General features: G+C 39.9%; 1 protein-coding gene across 2 annotated transcripts in view; it reads left to right on the plus strand.

The window, feature by feature from the left end:
• CPQ (carboxypeptidase Q) overlaps positions 1-13,073 on the plus strand; it is a 152,431-nt gene that overhangs the window by 12,761 nt on the left and 126,597 nt on the right. For both annotated transcript variants that reach the window (XM_027656947.1, XM_027656948.1), the window contains exon 2: positions 8,629-9,086. In XM_027656947.1, the coding sequence (XP_027512748.1) occupies positions 8,660-9,086 (427 nt within the window). In that variant the 5' untranslated portion in view covers positions 8,629-8,659. The remainder of the gene's footprint in view (positions 1-8,628; positions 9,087-13,073) is intronic.

Raw genomic sequence — 13,073 nt, forward strand, 5'->3', positions numbered from 1 at the left:
ATGTATGAAAATCCTAAGAATATAACTTAGGAGTTTCTAATTCTGTAGTAATGTAGGTAGGTGCAAATATCATCTGGTATAATTTTTGTTAAGGACGGACAGGTCACTTCATCAGGAAACTTGGCCTGTTGCACTGTATTATGTAATTAACAGTTAAGGTTGCTTATTTTGGTGATTTCATTTTGGCAAATATCCTGACCCCTTGTACTGTATGGTCACCTTTAAAACTGAGATTTAATTGTTGGAAAGAGACACTCAAAGTGTTTGTATCTGCTAGCTAAAATACGGAGCACCATAGAGCATACATGAGTTCTGTAGGGCTGAACAGCCTTCTGCCACAACGCTGCTTGGAGGAGCACAGAGATGTACCTGCAAGTGCCAGATGCATGGCAACTTGATTCCTTTTGGCTTTCAGAGGGGTGGCAGATCAACCTGTGACAGTAACAGCCCTGCACTGCCTGTTGTCAACAAAACTTGGTTTGCTCCTGTTACAGTGCCCATCAATCAATTTTACGGCTTTTGAGCTTTTGCTATCCACAGATATGGCTTGGTTGTTTGGTTATGGCTCTTACATTCTGTTTTAGGCTTTCTCCTGGTATAAAGGTACATTTCATCGTTTGGCTGGATGCAGTCTACTAGTCTTTCAATAAAAACTCAGAAAGAAAATATTTAGCATCAGAACTGTGGGAATAATTTAACTCAATACAGGATATAAGATGTCCTGTTAAACCTGTTTTCAAAAAGAAACTTAGTTTAGAATTTTGGGTTATAGAAATATTGGGCCTTGCTGGCAATTCTTGCCTTTGGTGCCCGTTAATTTGAGGCCTCTTGTTTCTCTCTTTCGTGTACTTTATTCTTTTCCATAGCCTGATCCATCTCCTCAGATAACAATATACAGAAAGTACAGAAGAGGTTGTACGAGAAGATTTCTGTGGTTATGTTGCTCCAATAAAAAGAGAGTGCTTTTAGGAAAGACTGAAAGAAAAATACGCTCTTCTGAAGAGTTTGTGTCTCATTTATGAATTTTGTGAATAGATAGAAGATATGTGTCTGTTCCAAGAGGCTTTATAATCAAGAAAGGTTTCCTAAATTAGAAAGAGGCCACTAACATTTTGTCTCTGAATGGATGTGTGTGAATATATTAATTTTTTTTCATAAGCCAGTTTTTCTATATCTGAAGGCAACCTGTCTTGCTTTTTGCACTAGGGCAATAGTTGTGGACTTGCAGGAAGTTGAGCATAAAAATACCAGGTAGTATAATTGCAGCCCTATTCTCATATGTTTTAATTTAATTGTTCAAATCTTTCCCACCCTCCCCTCAGCTGTCTTTCAACACTATCGGCTGGCTTTAGCTATGTACTTTGCCATTTATTGTAATATGAACAACACTATGTTTCAGTGTCATTGATTCCTAACTGCCTTCCATTCATTCAGTATTTCTGTTCTATTCAGTTTTTCTCATCTGAAAATCCAGCTGAATTCCTATCTTTTGCCTCTGAAAAGATAATGTTCTCCCTTTTGAGAACTGTTTGTATTTTGCATGCTTATTAAGAAGAATAATGTCAGCTGCTACATGGCCAAGGCACTGTTCAGTGGTTGTGGGATTTTTTGTTATTATTAACTTAATTTTTGTCTTGTCTGTCACTGCTTCTTAGGCAAGTAGCTGACTGATCATTTCTGTAGCTTTGCTGGTACAGTACCTTGCACATGGATTATGCTGGGATTCTTCAGGATCATTGCCATCTGTTTTAGCAGCAGCTACTGAGTAAGATTATATCAGGGTAGCCTGTTATTATTCTGAGGCTTGGAGGTGAAGAGAGAGGGAAGAATGGCTCCTTTTGCTGCCTCCTTCCTATGTTAAGCTACAGTACTTCCCCCATGCTGACTATACATAGGGTATCAACTTCTGCCAAATGGGGAGCTAAGACTGCAGTGTCTCTTGGCATGTTTGAACTTTCTCAGTCCTAATCCTTAGACTTTTTAGAACTTTTTACTTCCTATTCTGTCCACATAAGTCAATATCATTACTTGAGCCTATCTGGTCCTAAGTTACACTTATCTTTCCAAGGATTTCAGTATGTATCTTCGGTTGTAGCAAATCAAGATAATTCTTGGTAAGTTGGTAAAGGTAAAACAGCTCAGGTATTTCCTTTGGTGTTTTAGATTTTTTGGTCCAAGTAATAAGATTATTCAAAGTCTTTTATCCATATCGTGTTGTACTATTCCTTTTCTTAGTTTTAGATGTCAAAAGGCTAATTTTAAGGAGTTTGTAATGTAAATGCTAGCTTTGACTGTGTGTGTTCCCAAACCCAGGATTTTCCAACTGATTAACTGTTCTCCCGGATAAGGAATCTTGACAATTCTGGAAAAGCAGTCTTTGAAGAATGTCTGCTTTTCTGCTTCACTCTTCAAGATCATAAAGCTTGTCCCCCTGTCCTCCTCATTTTTATAAGTGATGGAAGAACTCTCTGACTTTATTTTTAGGCAGAAATCTCCTCCTCATTTTGCAAGTTCACCTAGCCTTCCAGCCATCCTACTCCACAGCTGTCACAACAAACTTTTTTCCAATCCTATTAAATGTATCAGACATCACTCTGCAGCATGTGAGTTTGTTACCCTAGGGCTTTTCAGTCTATTCTCATGTCATCAAAACCACTGTGTGATTTCATGATTTTCTACATTCCTTGGAGGAAAATCAAATGGTGTGTGGTTAGGAAACTGATAGATACTCTGCAGATATAGCAGATCTCTAGCAATTAAGTGGTTAATACCCTCAATTTATTGTTTTCTTTCCTCCATTTCCCATAACCATGACTCCTGTGAACTCTCTGTATCCTTTTATCTGTATTTGCAACTGGGATTTTGGGAAAACTTTGCCGCACTGGAGAAGCAGCAGTGCTCTAACTTTGTTAATCCTGTTTTTGTGCCCTTTGCTCCTCTTTCTCTTATCTGATTGCTGTAGACAGTGTTCTCATCTGAGAAATTCTTTGTCCTCTCTCTCTCTCTCATTCTTTTCCATCTGTAACATTTAAGTAATTTATACTGTAATGAGTTTAGTGGTCGTAGCACCAGTTAGCCTAGTTACAGATTGGGTGTGCTAAACCTCTTTTCTATAAGGGCATCATTAAAAGATGAAGAGCCCAATGATCTTGCCCTTTAACATCAAAGACAGCAGTTAGCAACAGACAAATGGACCAGACAATAGGTAGGAGCATCCTTAAAGTAGCTACTCTTAAATGTATCTTATGACATTCTCTGCACTACCAGCATAGTATTGTAGTATAGTACATATATAGTACATATATGTAGTATAGTACATTTCGTTCTCTTTCATACTCATTTGAGCTGGAAAAGACTAATTTCCTGTCTTTAATTTCTCTTTTTCTTCTGCATACCTGCAACTTTTCTCCCTTGTTTCTTAAAATCCTTTCAGCTTGTATTTATGACCTGCTTTCATATTCTGAATCTCAGATTTAATTTGTAAGAGATGTTTTAAGCTCTACTCCTAACTACCTGTTTAAGCAGGGTCAGCTGCAGCAGGTTGTGCAGGCCCATGCCTAGGCAGGTTTGGAATATCTCCCCTGTGGACACTGCACATCCTCTCTGGGCAACCTCTTCCAGTGTTTAACTACCCTCATAGTGGAAAAAAAAAAAGTACATTCTTGTGTGCAGATGGAATTTCATATGTTCCAGTTTTTGTCCATTGCCTCTTGTTCTGTTGGTGGGTACCACTGGAAAGAGCCTGGTTCTGCCTTCTTTGTTCCCTCCCATCAGGTATTTATACCCACTGATGAAAACCTCCCTGAGTCTTTTCTTCTCCAAGCTGAACAGTCACAGTTTTCTCAGCCTCTTCTCATAGGATAGACATTCCAGTCCCTTAATAATCTTTTGCAGCCCTTTGTTGTACTCTCTCCAGTATGTCCATGTTTCTCTTGTACTTGGAAGCCCAGAAATGAACAAGTACTCCAGGTGTTGTCTCACAAACACTGAGTAGAGGGGGAAGATAACGTCCATGTGCTGGCAACACTTCTAATGCGCAGCCCAGAAGGCTGTTGGTCGTTGCCAACATGAAATTGCTTTGCTGACTCATTCTCTACCAAGCTCCTTTCCAGCTGGATATCCCCAGCCTGTCTTAGGGCATGGTGGTTAGTCCTCCTCAGATGCAGGACTTGTTGAACTTCCTAAGGTTCCCCCCTGCCTGTTTTCTCATGCACTCTGAGTGGCAGCACAACCATTGTGTACACAGGCACTTCTCCTTACCTTCCTGTCATCTGCCAGTCTATTGAGGTCACAGTCTGTCCAAGCATCCAGATCATTAATGGAGATATATACGAGTACTGGACCGAGTATGGACTTTTAGGGGACACCACTGGCTACTATTTGCCAACTAGATGTCACACAAGTAATCAGAATCCTCTGAGCTCAGTTGTTCAGCTGATTTTCAACCCACTTCACTAAGTATATGTTATATACGTATATATTTATGTTATATGCATATATATATATGTAGTATATCTTCCAGCCTATACTTTATCAGCTTCCCTGAAACCTTTAGGGAGACTTTCAACTGTCTTCCTAATGTCAAGGGAAACAATACCCACTGCTCTTCCCTCTTCTGCCAAGCCAGCAATTTTGTCCTATAAGGGTATCGTGTTGATTAGGCACAATTTCCCCTTTGTAAATCCATGCTAACTATTCTTGTCATGTTCTTGTCCTTCATATGTTTGGAAATAATCTCCAGGACTTTTCTCCTGTTCCTTTGCCAGAGCCTGATGTGAGGCTAACTGGTCTGTAGTTCCCTACATCTTACTTCTTGAAGATAGGAGTGACATATATAATATACATAAATATAATGGAGAGTGGCCTCACAATGACATCAGCCAGTTCTCAGTATTTGTGGATGCAAACCATGAGACCCCATGGATTTATATATGTAGTTTTTTTAACTTGGTCTTCCTCCACCAAGGATGTGTCTTCCTTGCTCCAGATCCCTTTGAAATGTTCTGCTAGGATTTTGTAGGATGAAATCTCTCTCTTCTGTGGACTACATTCAGACCATTCTCTTCCCTCTGAGTATGGATCCATGTACTGCCATGCCTGGATGACCCCTATCTGCTTCATGAACAATTAAATACATTGATCAATTTTGACTGTCCTATTATTTTTTATTGGTTTGGCTGGCACTGTGATGTTCATTTTTTGAGTCTTAACTAGTTAGATATGCAAAAATAAGTAATCTCCTTTCCTAGATGGTTCACTGGGGGTGATAAAGTTGCAGACAGTGGGACAGCAGGTGTGCAATCTTTCCCTGAGATAGCAGTAGAGTGATTCCTGTATTTCAGTCCAAGTATGATGTTGTTTTACCTATCAGGGAATTATTTCTGATAGCTGCTTCTGAACAGATTATGCTGGACTATTCAAGGAAAGCACAATAAATTACGTTCCCATTTTTGTGTCCTTGCCCAGGGTTTGAATTAAGTTACAATGCATTGGCAGGTAGTAAAATGCTGTGTGAGGCAAAAGTATGTTACATCCACAAAAGCTGTGGAAACATGTCTGTTCTCAGTGTTCAGTGGGAAGTTCCTGGAAGAAGTACACTGCTTAAATGCAACTCCTCTGGGGCAGCCTTTGGAGTGAGGATGCTGCTGGTTTTGAATGAGGCCAGAAAAAGCAAAGAAAGCATTTCTTAGTTAAGGGAAATGTGATAACTGCAGTTTCATTTCTTCACTGAAAAAATGCGTAAAGTTGGCAACTGGGAGCTCTTTGAGGTGGTCAGTGCTAATTAAACAATGCCCCTGTGTTTTCTGTGTAACAACTAAGTGTGTCAGCTTTGTCTGGTAGATTTTGCAAGTCCTTAAACAAACAAAATACCAAACCTTAGGTTTTTGAAACTAACTCTACAAAGTTTTTGTCTTACTCCGTTCAGCAAGAGTTTCTTATGGCAGAAATCAGATTATCTTGCTTGCTTCTTTGTGCATGATGAACTTGGCAAAAATCATCATGTGAAAATGAGCACGGTCATCCTGAGAAAATTACTGATGTCTCTAGCAGAGGATGTCTATGAGCTTGTAATTAACTGGTCCAAAGGGAAAGAGCATGGAGAATGTGCAGAGCATAGCAATAAAAATACACTGATACTCTCTGTGTAGTATAACCAAAAATAAACAGTAAGTGAGATTATAAATGGAATTTTGCAGTTCTCAGGCAGTGTCCTGAGATAACCCAAGTCTTCTGCTCCTGGCTGTGTAAGACCTTTGCCCTGTCTGTCTCACAGAGAGAGATGAAATCTCTGTGATAGATTTGTCATTCACAGATGAAATCAGAGATGGTTTCAGAGATGGTTCTTCACTACACTGTGAAGAACTTGTTACTTCCTTGATCTGAATTTTAGAGGACATTTGAATAGTTAAGGAGAGTAACTTAATGTTCTTATACTCCTAAAGCTATTGTTAAATTGCTATTTGTGAAAAGACCCATAAAGGCCTATGGAAGGCTGGAAATTTGTGCTGGTTATCATATGAGCTAGGATGGTGACTCCAAAATGCTCGTGTGTTTGTGTTTTGTGGGTGTTGGGGCGTTTTTGTTTGTTTGTTTGTTTCTGAATTTGGGTAGGTTATGGATCCTAGAAATGTGGTTTCATACTGTCACTCGTTCTGTGCCTTATTTCTGCATTGCACAGACAGTGTTTCATATGGTATCTTATGGATGCATGCCTGGTGGGTCATCCCCCCTTTTTGGGAGATGATCAGAAGCTCTCATAAATGTTGTGGGTTGCCTCTTCTGTTTCCGTTGATGAGTCTTTGCTTCTAAGTGCCTGTACACTAATATGCACAACATGGGGAATACATACAAGAAGTTAAAGATCCGTGTGCAGTTGCAGGGCTGTGATCTTGGTGGGATCATGGAGATGTGGAGGGATAGCTCACATGATTGAGATACTGCAATGGATGGATATATGGCCTTTAGGAAGGACAGACTTGGAAGAAAAGGAGATGGAGTTGCCTTCCATGTGAGAGGATAGCTGTAGTGCTTGGAGTTCTGCCTGGGTAGGGATGATGAACCAAGAGCTTATGGATAAGGATTAAAGAACATACCAGTATGGGTAACTTTGTAGTAGCTGTATGCTACAGGCCACCTGATCAGCAAAAACAAGTAGATGAGGCCTTGACAGCTAGAAGTAGCTTCTCATTCACAGGTCCTGATGCTTATGCTGTACTTTACCATCCCAAGATCTGCTGGAGGCTCATCACAGCAGGTTATAAGCAATCCAGGAGGTGCCTGACACAGGGTATAGAGAAGCCAGCAAGGAGAGGTGCTCTGATGGACTTCAGACAAGCAAAGAAGGGCTGGTTGTGGGAGGAAGGTCAAAGGCAGCCTTGACTGCAGTGTCTGTGAGATGATGGAGTTCAGGATCCTAAGATCAGGCCAAAAAGCAAGATCACAGCACTGGACTTCAGGAGAGAAGACTTTGACCTGTTCAAAGATCTGCTTGATATAAGTCCTGTGGGATAAAGCCTTGAAAGAGAGAGCAGGATCCAAAGAAAGTTTTTTTAGTATTCTGGCTTAGTTTAACCCCAGATGGTAACTACATACCGTGCTGATACACACTCACTCCCCCTCCCGCCCCTCAGTCATACAAGGAGGAGAAAGAAGTACAAAAACTCATGGGTTCAGATAAGAACAATTTAATAGGTGAAGAGAAGTAAAGTATTACAATAATAATTATGATAATGATAATAATAATAAATAACCCCCAAGAAAAACAAGTGATGCACAGTGCAATTGCTCACCACCTTCTGAATGATGCCCAGCCCATCCCTGGCAGTGATCACTCCGTTCCAGTCAATTCCCCCAGTTTGTGTACTGAACACGGTATGGAATATCCCTTTGGCCAGTTTGGGTCAGCTGTTCTGGCTGTGCTCCCTCCCATCTTCTTGTGCAGATCCTCACTGGCAGAGCATGAGGCACTGGAAAGTCTTTGACTTAGGGTAAGCACTACTTAGCAACATCCAAAACATTAGTGTGTTATCAACGTTATTCTCATATTAAATCCAAAACACAGCACTGCACCAACTACTGAGAAGAAAACAAACTCTATTCCAGCTGAAACCAGGACACTGGGGGCATTAGATCTAAGTCACTCTTACATCTTTTTAGTGCAGTAGAAAGTGCTTTCCTGATGATGAAGGTGAAGATTAAGAAGCACATTTATTCATGAATGGTTTAGGAAAAGTTTTTGTCTGGATGTTTTGTGTAAAGAAAGACATATGATTTGACACTTCTGGCAACTCCTGCTCCAAATAGAAAGGAGATACAAAGCTCCTTCTGGATGGGAGCAGCCCTGGGTTTTGATTCAGTGAAGAATGTGATAATTTAAAGAGATGCAGCATTCCAAGGATATTTCTAAATACCACAACAAAGACTGTGTCCAGTGGTCCGATTATCTTTTTCATTTGCTTTCAATAATTCTGTCTTCAAGTTGAGTTTACTTTCCTGCTAGTTCTGATCAAAGCATTTTCATGATAAACTGATTTATTTTCATTTCTGTCTGCCAATCCAAATAACAAAAAGTATTGCTGATACCTGTATAATTTTTTTAATGTTTTTTTCTGTTTGCCTCTCCAACAGGCCATCTGTGAAAAAGAAAAAAGGGAAAAAAATGAAGTACTTATTCCTGGTATTTCTCATGAATTTATTATCACAATATGCTGGGAAACCTTTAAGAAGAGATGGCAGTTACCCGAAATCATTTGAAGATGTTAAAAATGAGATAGCTGGCTATACTGATATTGCTAAGGCTATTATTGATCTTGCTGTTCATGGAAAGGCTCAGAACAGATCCTATGAAAGATTAGCAGTTTTTGCTGATACCATAGGACCTAGACTCAGTGGCTCAAAAAACCTAGATGCAGCCATCAAATATATGTTCAGTGCCCTGCAGAAAGATGGGCTGGAAAATGTGCATCTGGAGCCTGTGAAAGTACCGCACTGGGAAAGAGGAGAAGAGTTTGCAATGATGCTGGAACCAAGGAATCAGAGCATTGCTATTTTGGGACTTGGGAACAGTGTTGCAACTCCTCCAGAAGGTAATTCTTCCTTTTGGAATTACATATCACTTGCTTTTTAACACCAAACTGTATTACACCCCTTGTGGTTTTCTTCCTGCTGTAACAGTTCTGCAAAACAAGATGCTGTTTTTTCTGGGGGATTTTGTTGTATGGCATGGTTGTGAATGATGCAGTTTGTATTTATGAACTGGCTTGTAGAATTAGAATTGATTCCTGAACTCTCCATTATATCTATACTCTTTTGTTTAACACTGCTGAACCACACGATCCTCCACTGTGGTTGATAGGAAAGAAGTTTTCTGTGGGGTGTTGAGTTGACATGTGATTTCTTCTTTTCTTGCCATGCCCTATCTTGCCAAGCTCAGCTGTTCACTTGGGCAAAAAACAAGACAGCAGGAAAAGGAGGAGTATCTTGTGCTGAGCTTGGGAAGTTCCAGCTCCTTGCTATGTATGGCCAGTGGTATCTCTGTGTCCTTTCCTTCCATTCCCCCTCTCATGCTCACCTTGGAAAGTCTTTGTCATTTACCTGTTGTTGAACTGTGTGTTGCCTTTTAGTTGATAATGTACGATATGTTACTTGAGGAACAAGAATGACCATTAGCTGGGCTCAGCAAAATTCTGGTCTTTTGAGCCCCCCAAAATTAACTTGCCTACAAAGAAAATGATTTATAAGTCTCTCTTTTTGTACATACTGATGTGGGGCTTTCTCAGGATTTTTATTTAAAGGCCAGATGATAACCTTCTTCTGTGACTTCTTTCCATAAAAACCAGTAAACTTATTCCTAGACCACTTCGAAAGCATTCATATTCCTTTATGAGAAAATAAATTTAGTTTAGGAAATAAAAGATAACATGATGCTCATAATTTTTTATGAATTGTAAATTTTTGTGATAGTGAGCTTTCTGTTTGAAATGAAACAATATATAAAAGTTGTTTTGTTTAGAAAAATTATATAGCTCTTCAAAATGCAAGTAAAACTGGATAATTTAAGACACGTTTCAAATAAATCATACTTGGTTTGCAAAATTGCTACTGTAAATTTTGTCTGAGGTATTCATGTTATATTGAGGTAAAGACATGCCTAAAATGCAAAACAACTAAAACCATTAATAATATTTGTTTGTACCATGATATGTGTAAGGTTTAGTGCTTTGATAGGAGAATATTTACAGCAAAGTTTAAGCCTACAACTTATTTTGTATCCTTTCCAGTCCTATTACAAGCTTCCCAAAAAGGAAACTAAAATTAAAAAGACATTTTTGGTGTTGAGCAGGTGTTACTGAACCTTCCAAGATAACCTGCAATTTAATCTTGGCAAACATCTTCACATCCCAAGAAGTCTGTTTTTTGTTTCTCTTTCTTAGCCATGTAGTTATTTGCACTTGCCTGGTTTTACTCCTAGGTTTGCCTTTTTTCTTTTAGAGAGATACTGAATTTACATGTTAAAAATGCTCACAGAGGCTGATCGTATCCTACTTTTTCATCTATAAGGTTCTTATACTGGCAACTGAATGGTCAGGCTGGTACTTGTGGCTGGTAATGCCTTGAAAGATAAGATTCTGTTATTCAGTGCTGGTTTATAATGAGTAATGTTTAAAAAGCCCACATTTATTGTTTCTGACATTTTTACTTTCCTCTGAGTTCTACCATGTTTCTGAAGAGATGTACGTGTTGGTGCTAGAAGACTTCATGGCAGTGAGATCTCTCATGAAAGAGAGGGCAGTTTCTCACACTTGGAATAATTTTGATTAAATTACTTACCTTCTGATTTCCTGTTTGTGGCTGTTACGATTTCTGCTGGTCTCATCTTGTTCTGTGCAAACTGGGACAGGTTTTTGTGCTTGAGAAGGTTATGTGGGGTAGCTGGTGCCTGGTGAGCTCTTGGCTCTCATTCTTCCAATTTGTGGGCTGTCCACCTGGCTGATAGAAATTTCTGGTGAGAACCGCTCATCACCAGTCTCTCTGGGCAGCAGCATTGGAAGGTGTGCTGCTCAGAAAAGTGCCTGTCCTAAAACTCTCACTCATCCCAAGCATGGAATAAAAAATGTGTAGTTGCACATTAAAACCACTGCCTTATCACTTCTGAGATATTTGTTCCCAGAAATGCTTCCTCTTCTCTAACCAGTGATTATCACTGTGCCTTATTCCTGAGAAAAAGGGATAGAAGGCCGCCCTAAATACCATCAGAAATATTGGAACAATTTCCCTCAGTGACAGTCTATCAGCAGTTCTGATATGTCTTGTTTTAGCCAAGAAGCTGCAGGAATGTGAGTGTTCTGGTAATCAGAATAGTGCAACTTAACTGCTGTTGCTGCATGAGATCAAACTGGGGAGATCTGCTGCTGTGCTGAGCTTTGGCAGAGGCCAAGGACTCTCCATCAGATGTTGGCTCTATGATGGCTCCTGGGTTCCTTCACAGCTGCCTCTAAAGTGGACTATGCAGATCATCCCTGAAGTTGTTTAGTATTAACCTGATACTTATTGCATATTTTAAATCAGTGTTCCTATCAATATATGTTTCAGACCACTCAGTTTACAAACCACTTACTCTGTATAGTCCAAACAGATCCCTTCTGTGACATTAGTGATGCCTACTTAGCACCAGAGGACAGCACTGGCTGGACTTCTTGTCTTCTAAGGTGGAGGGGTGGGGTTAAGATGAGAGAGGATGACTCCCCCATCCCAGCAGGAGGTACAGGAGACCATTTCTGGTTTTCTCATTTTCTCGGTTATGTCCTGTATTCCTCCCTTCCCATGATTTTTCCCCAGGCTTGTGACCTGATAAGCTGAGAAAACCCTGTTGGCAGAAACTTAAAACTTGGTGCTGGACTTGGTGGTCCTTGGTGCCCTCAACTCCTCCTGGAGCTCAGCAGAGCCCTTCAGAGCTAATACTCTGAGGGGCTTTTCATTATCATGGCAATAGCCTAATAACAATTTAGAAACCTGGTTTTGGATGCTTGAAATTCAGGGTTTATTTTCCCTTCTGTCCGTGGAAATTCAAACCAGTGTTTCCTGAGTGTCCCAATGGCCAGAGCGCATGCTGGGGTTGCTTACTTTCCATTTCTGCATACACCATGTGAGTGTGGAAAAAAATCTGCAATCCTTCAGTGCAGGAATAGGAAGACCTAAATAGTATCAGTATCAGTATTTTAGCCTTGAAGTCCAAGCCAGAACTGACTTCATTATACCAACAGTGTCTCTTCCTGCAGGTTTTCTATCTCACCCATTCCTATGGGGTTGAAAACCTATTGGGATGTGGGCAGAGCTTTCCTCATTTATTTGATTTTATGAGGTTTTCCCACTTTAGCTCAGATATGGAACAGTTGGATGATATGCAGAAGGCTTTTCAGTACCTTGTGATCTTGTGGATAAAATTCTACTTTCTTCTTCATGACTGGGCAACATGCCAGGATGTCAAGTTTCCAGATTCCATCTGATTTACAGCAAAAAAAGGACGGTACAGAAAAGGTTAGATTTTCTATTGAAGAGGGAAACTCCCCAACATTCTCCCTCTCAGTGTATTCCCAGATATGAAGGTGTTGGGTCAAAAAGAAAGTTTTCACTTACTTTGATCTCCTTACAATGAGGGAGTAACTTTACTGCCTGTCTTAGTGACAGGGAAGAAGAAACATGAAACACAGAGTGACCTGGATTTCCAGAAGTCAGCAGAGACTGAAAATGGTCACCACCTCAAAGAAACGGATTCCTAGGTAACAAACAGTATTGAATGTTAGAAAGTGCTGGGTGCTGGCAAACTGGAGATTTACCATATTTAGTCAACGTCCTTGTCTCATTTGTTCCAACACTGGCAAAACATAAAGATATATATAGAGAGACTGTGTTGATTTCTGGTAGTAGTGATTATATCCCCCAAATTCTGAGGAAAATAGATATAATTGTTGCTTTGAGAATCCCATAATTGAAGGAAAGTAGTAGTTTAGCAGATGTTTGACCATAAAGTATCAAAGAACTCATATTTTTTGCATGTGTTTTAAAATGCACTT

The sequence above is a fragment of the Corapipo altera genome, unplaced genomic scaffold (assembly GCF_003945725.1).
Source record: "Corapipo altera isolate COAL_440 unplaced genomic scaffold, ASM394572v1 52b, whole genome shotgun sequence".
Classification (NCBI taxonomy): Eukaryota; Metazoa; Chordata; class Aves; order Passeriformes; family Pipridae; genus Corapipo; species Corapipo altera.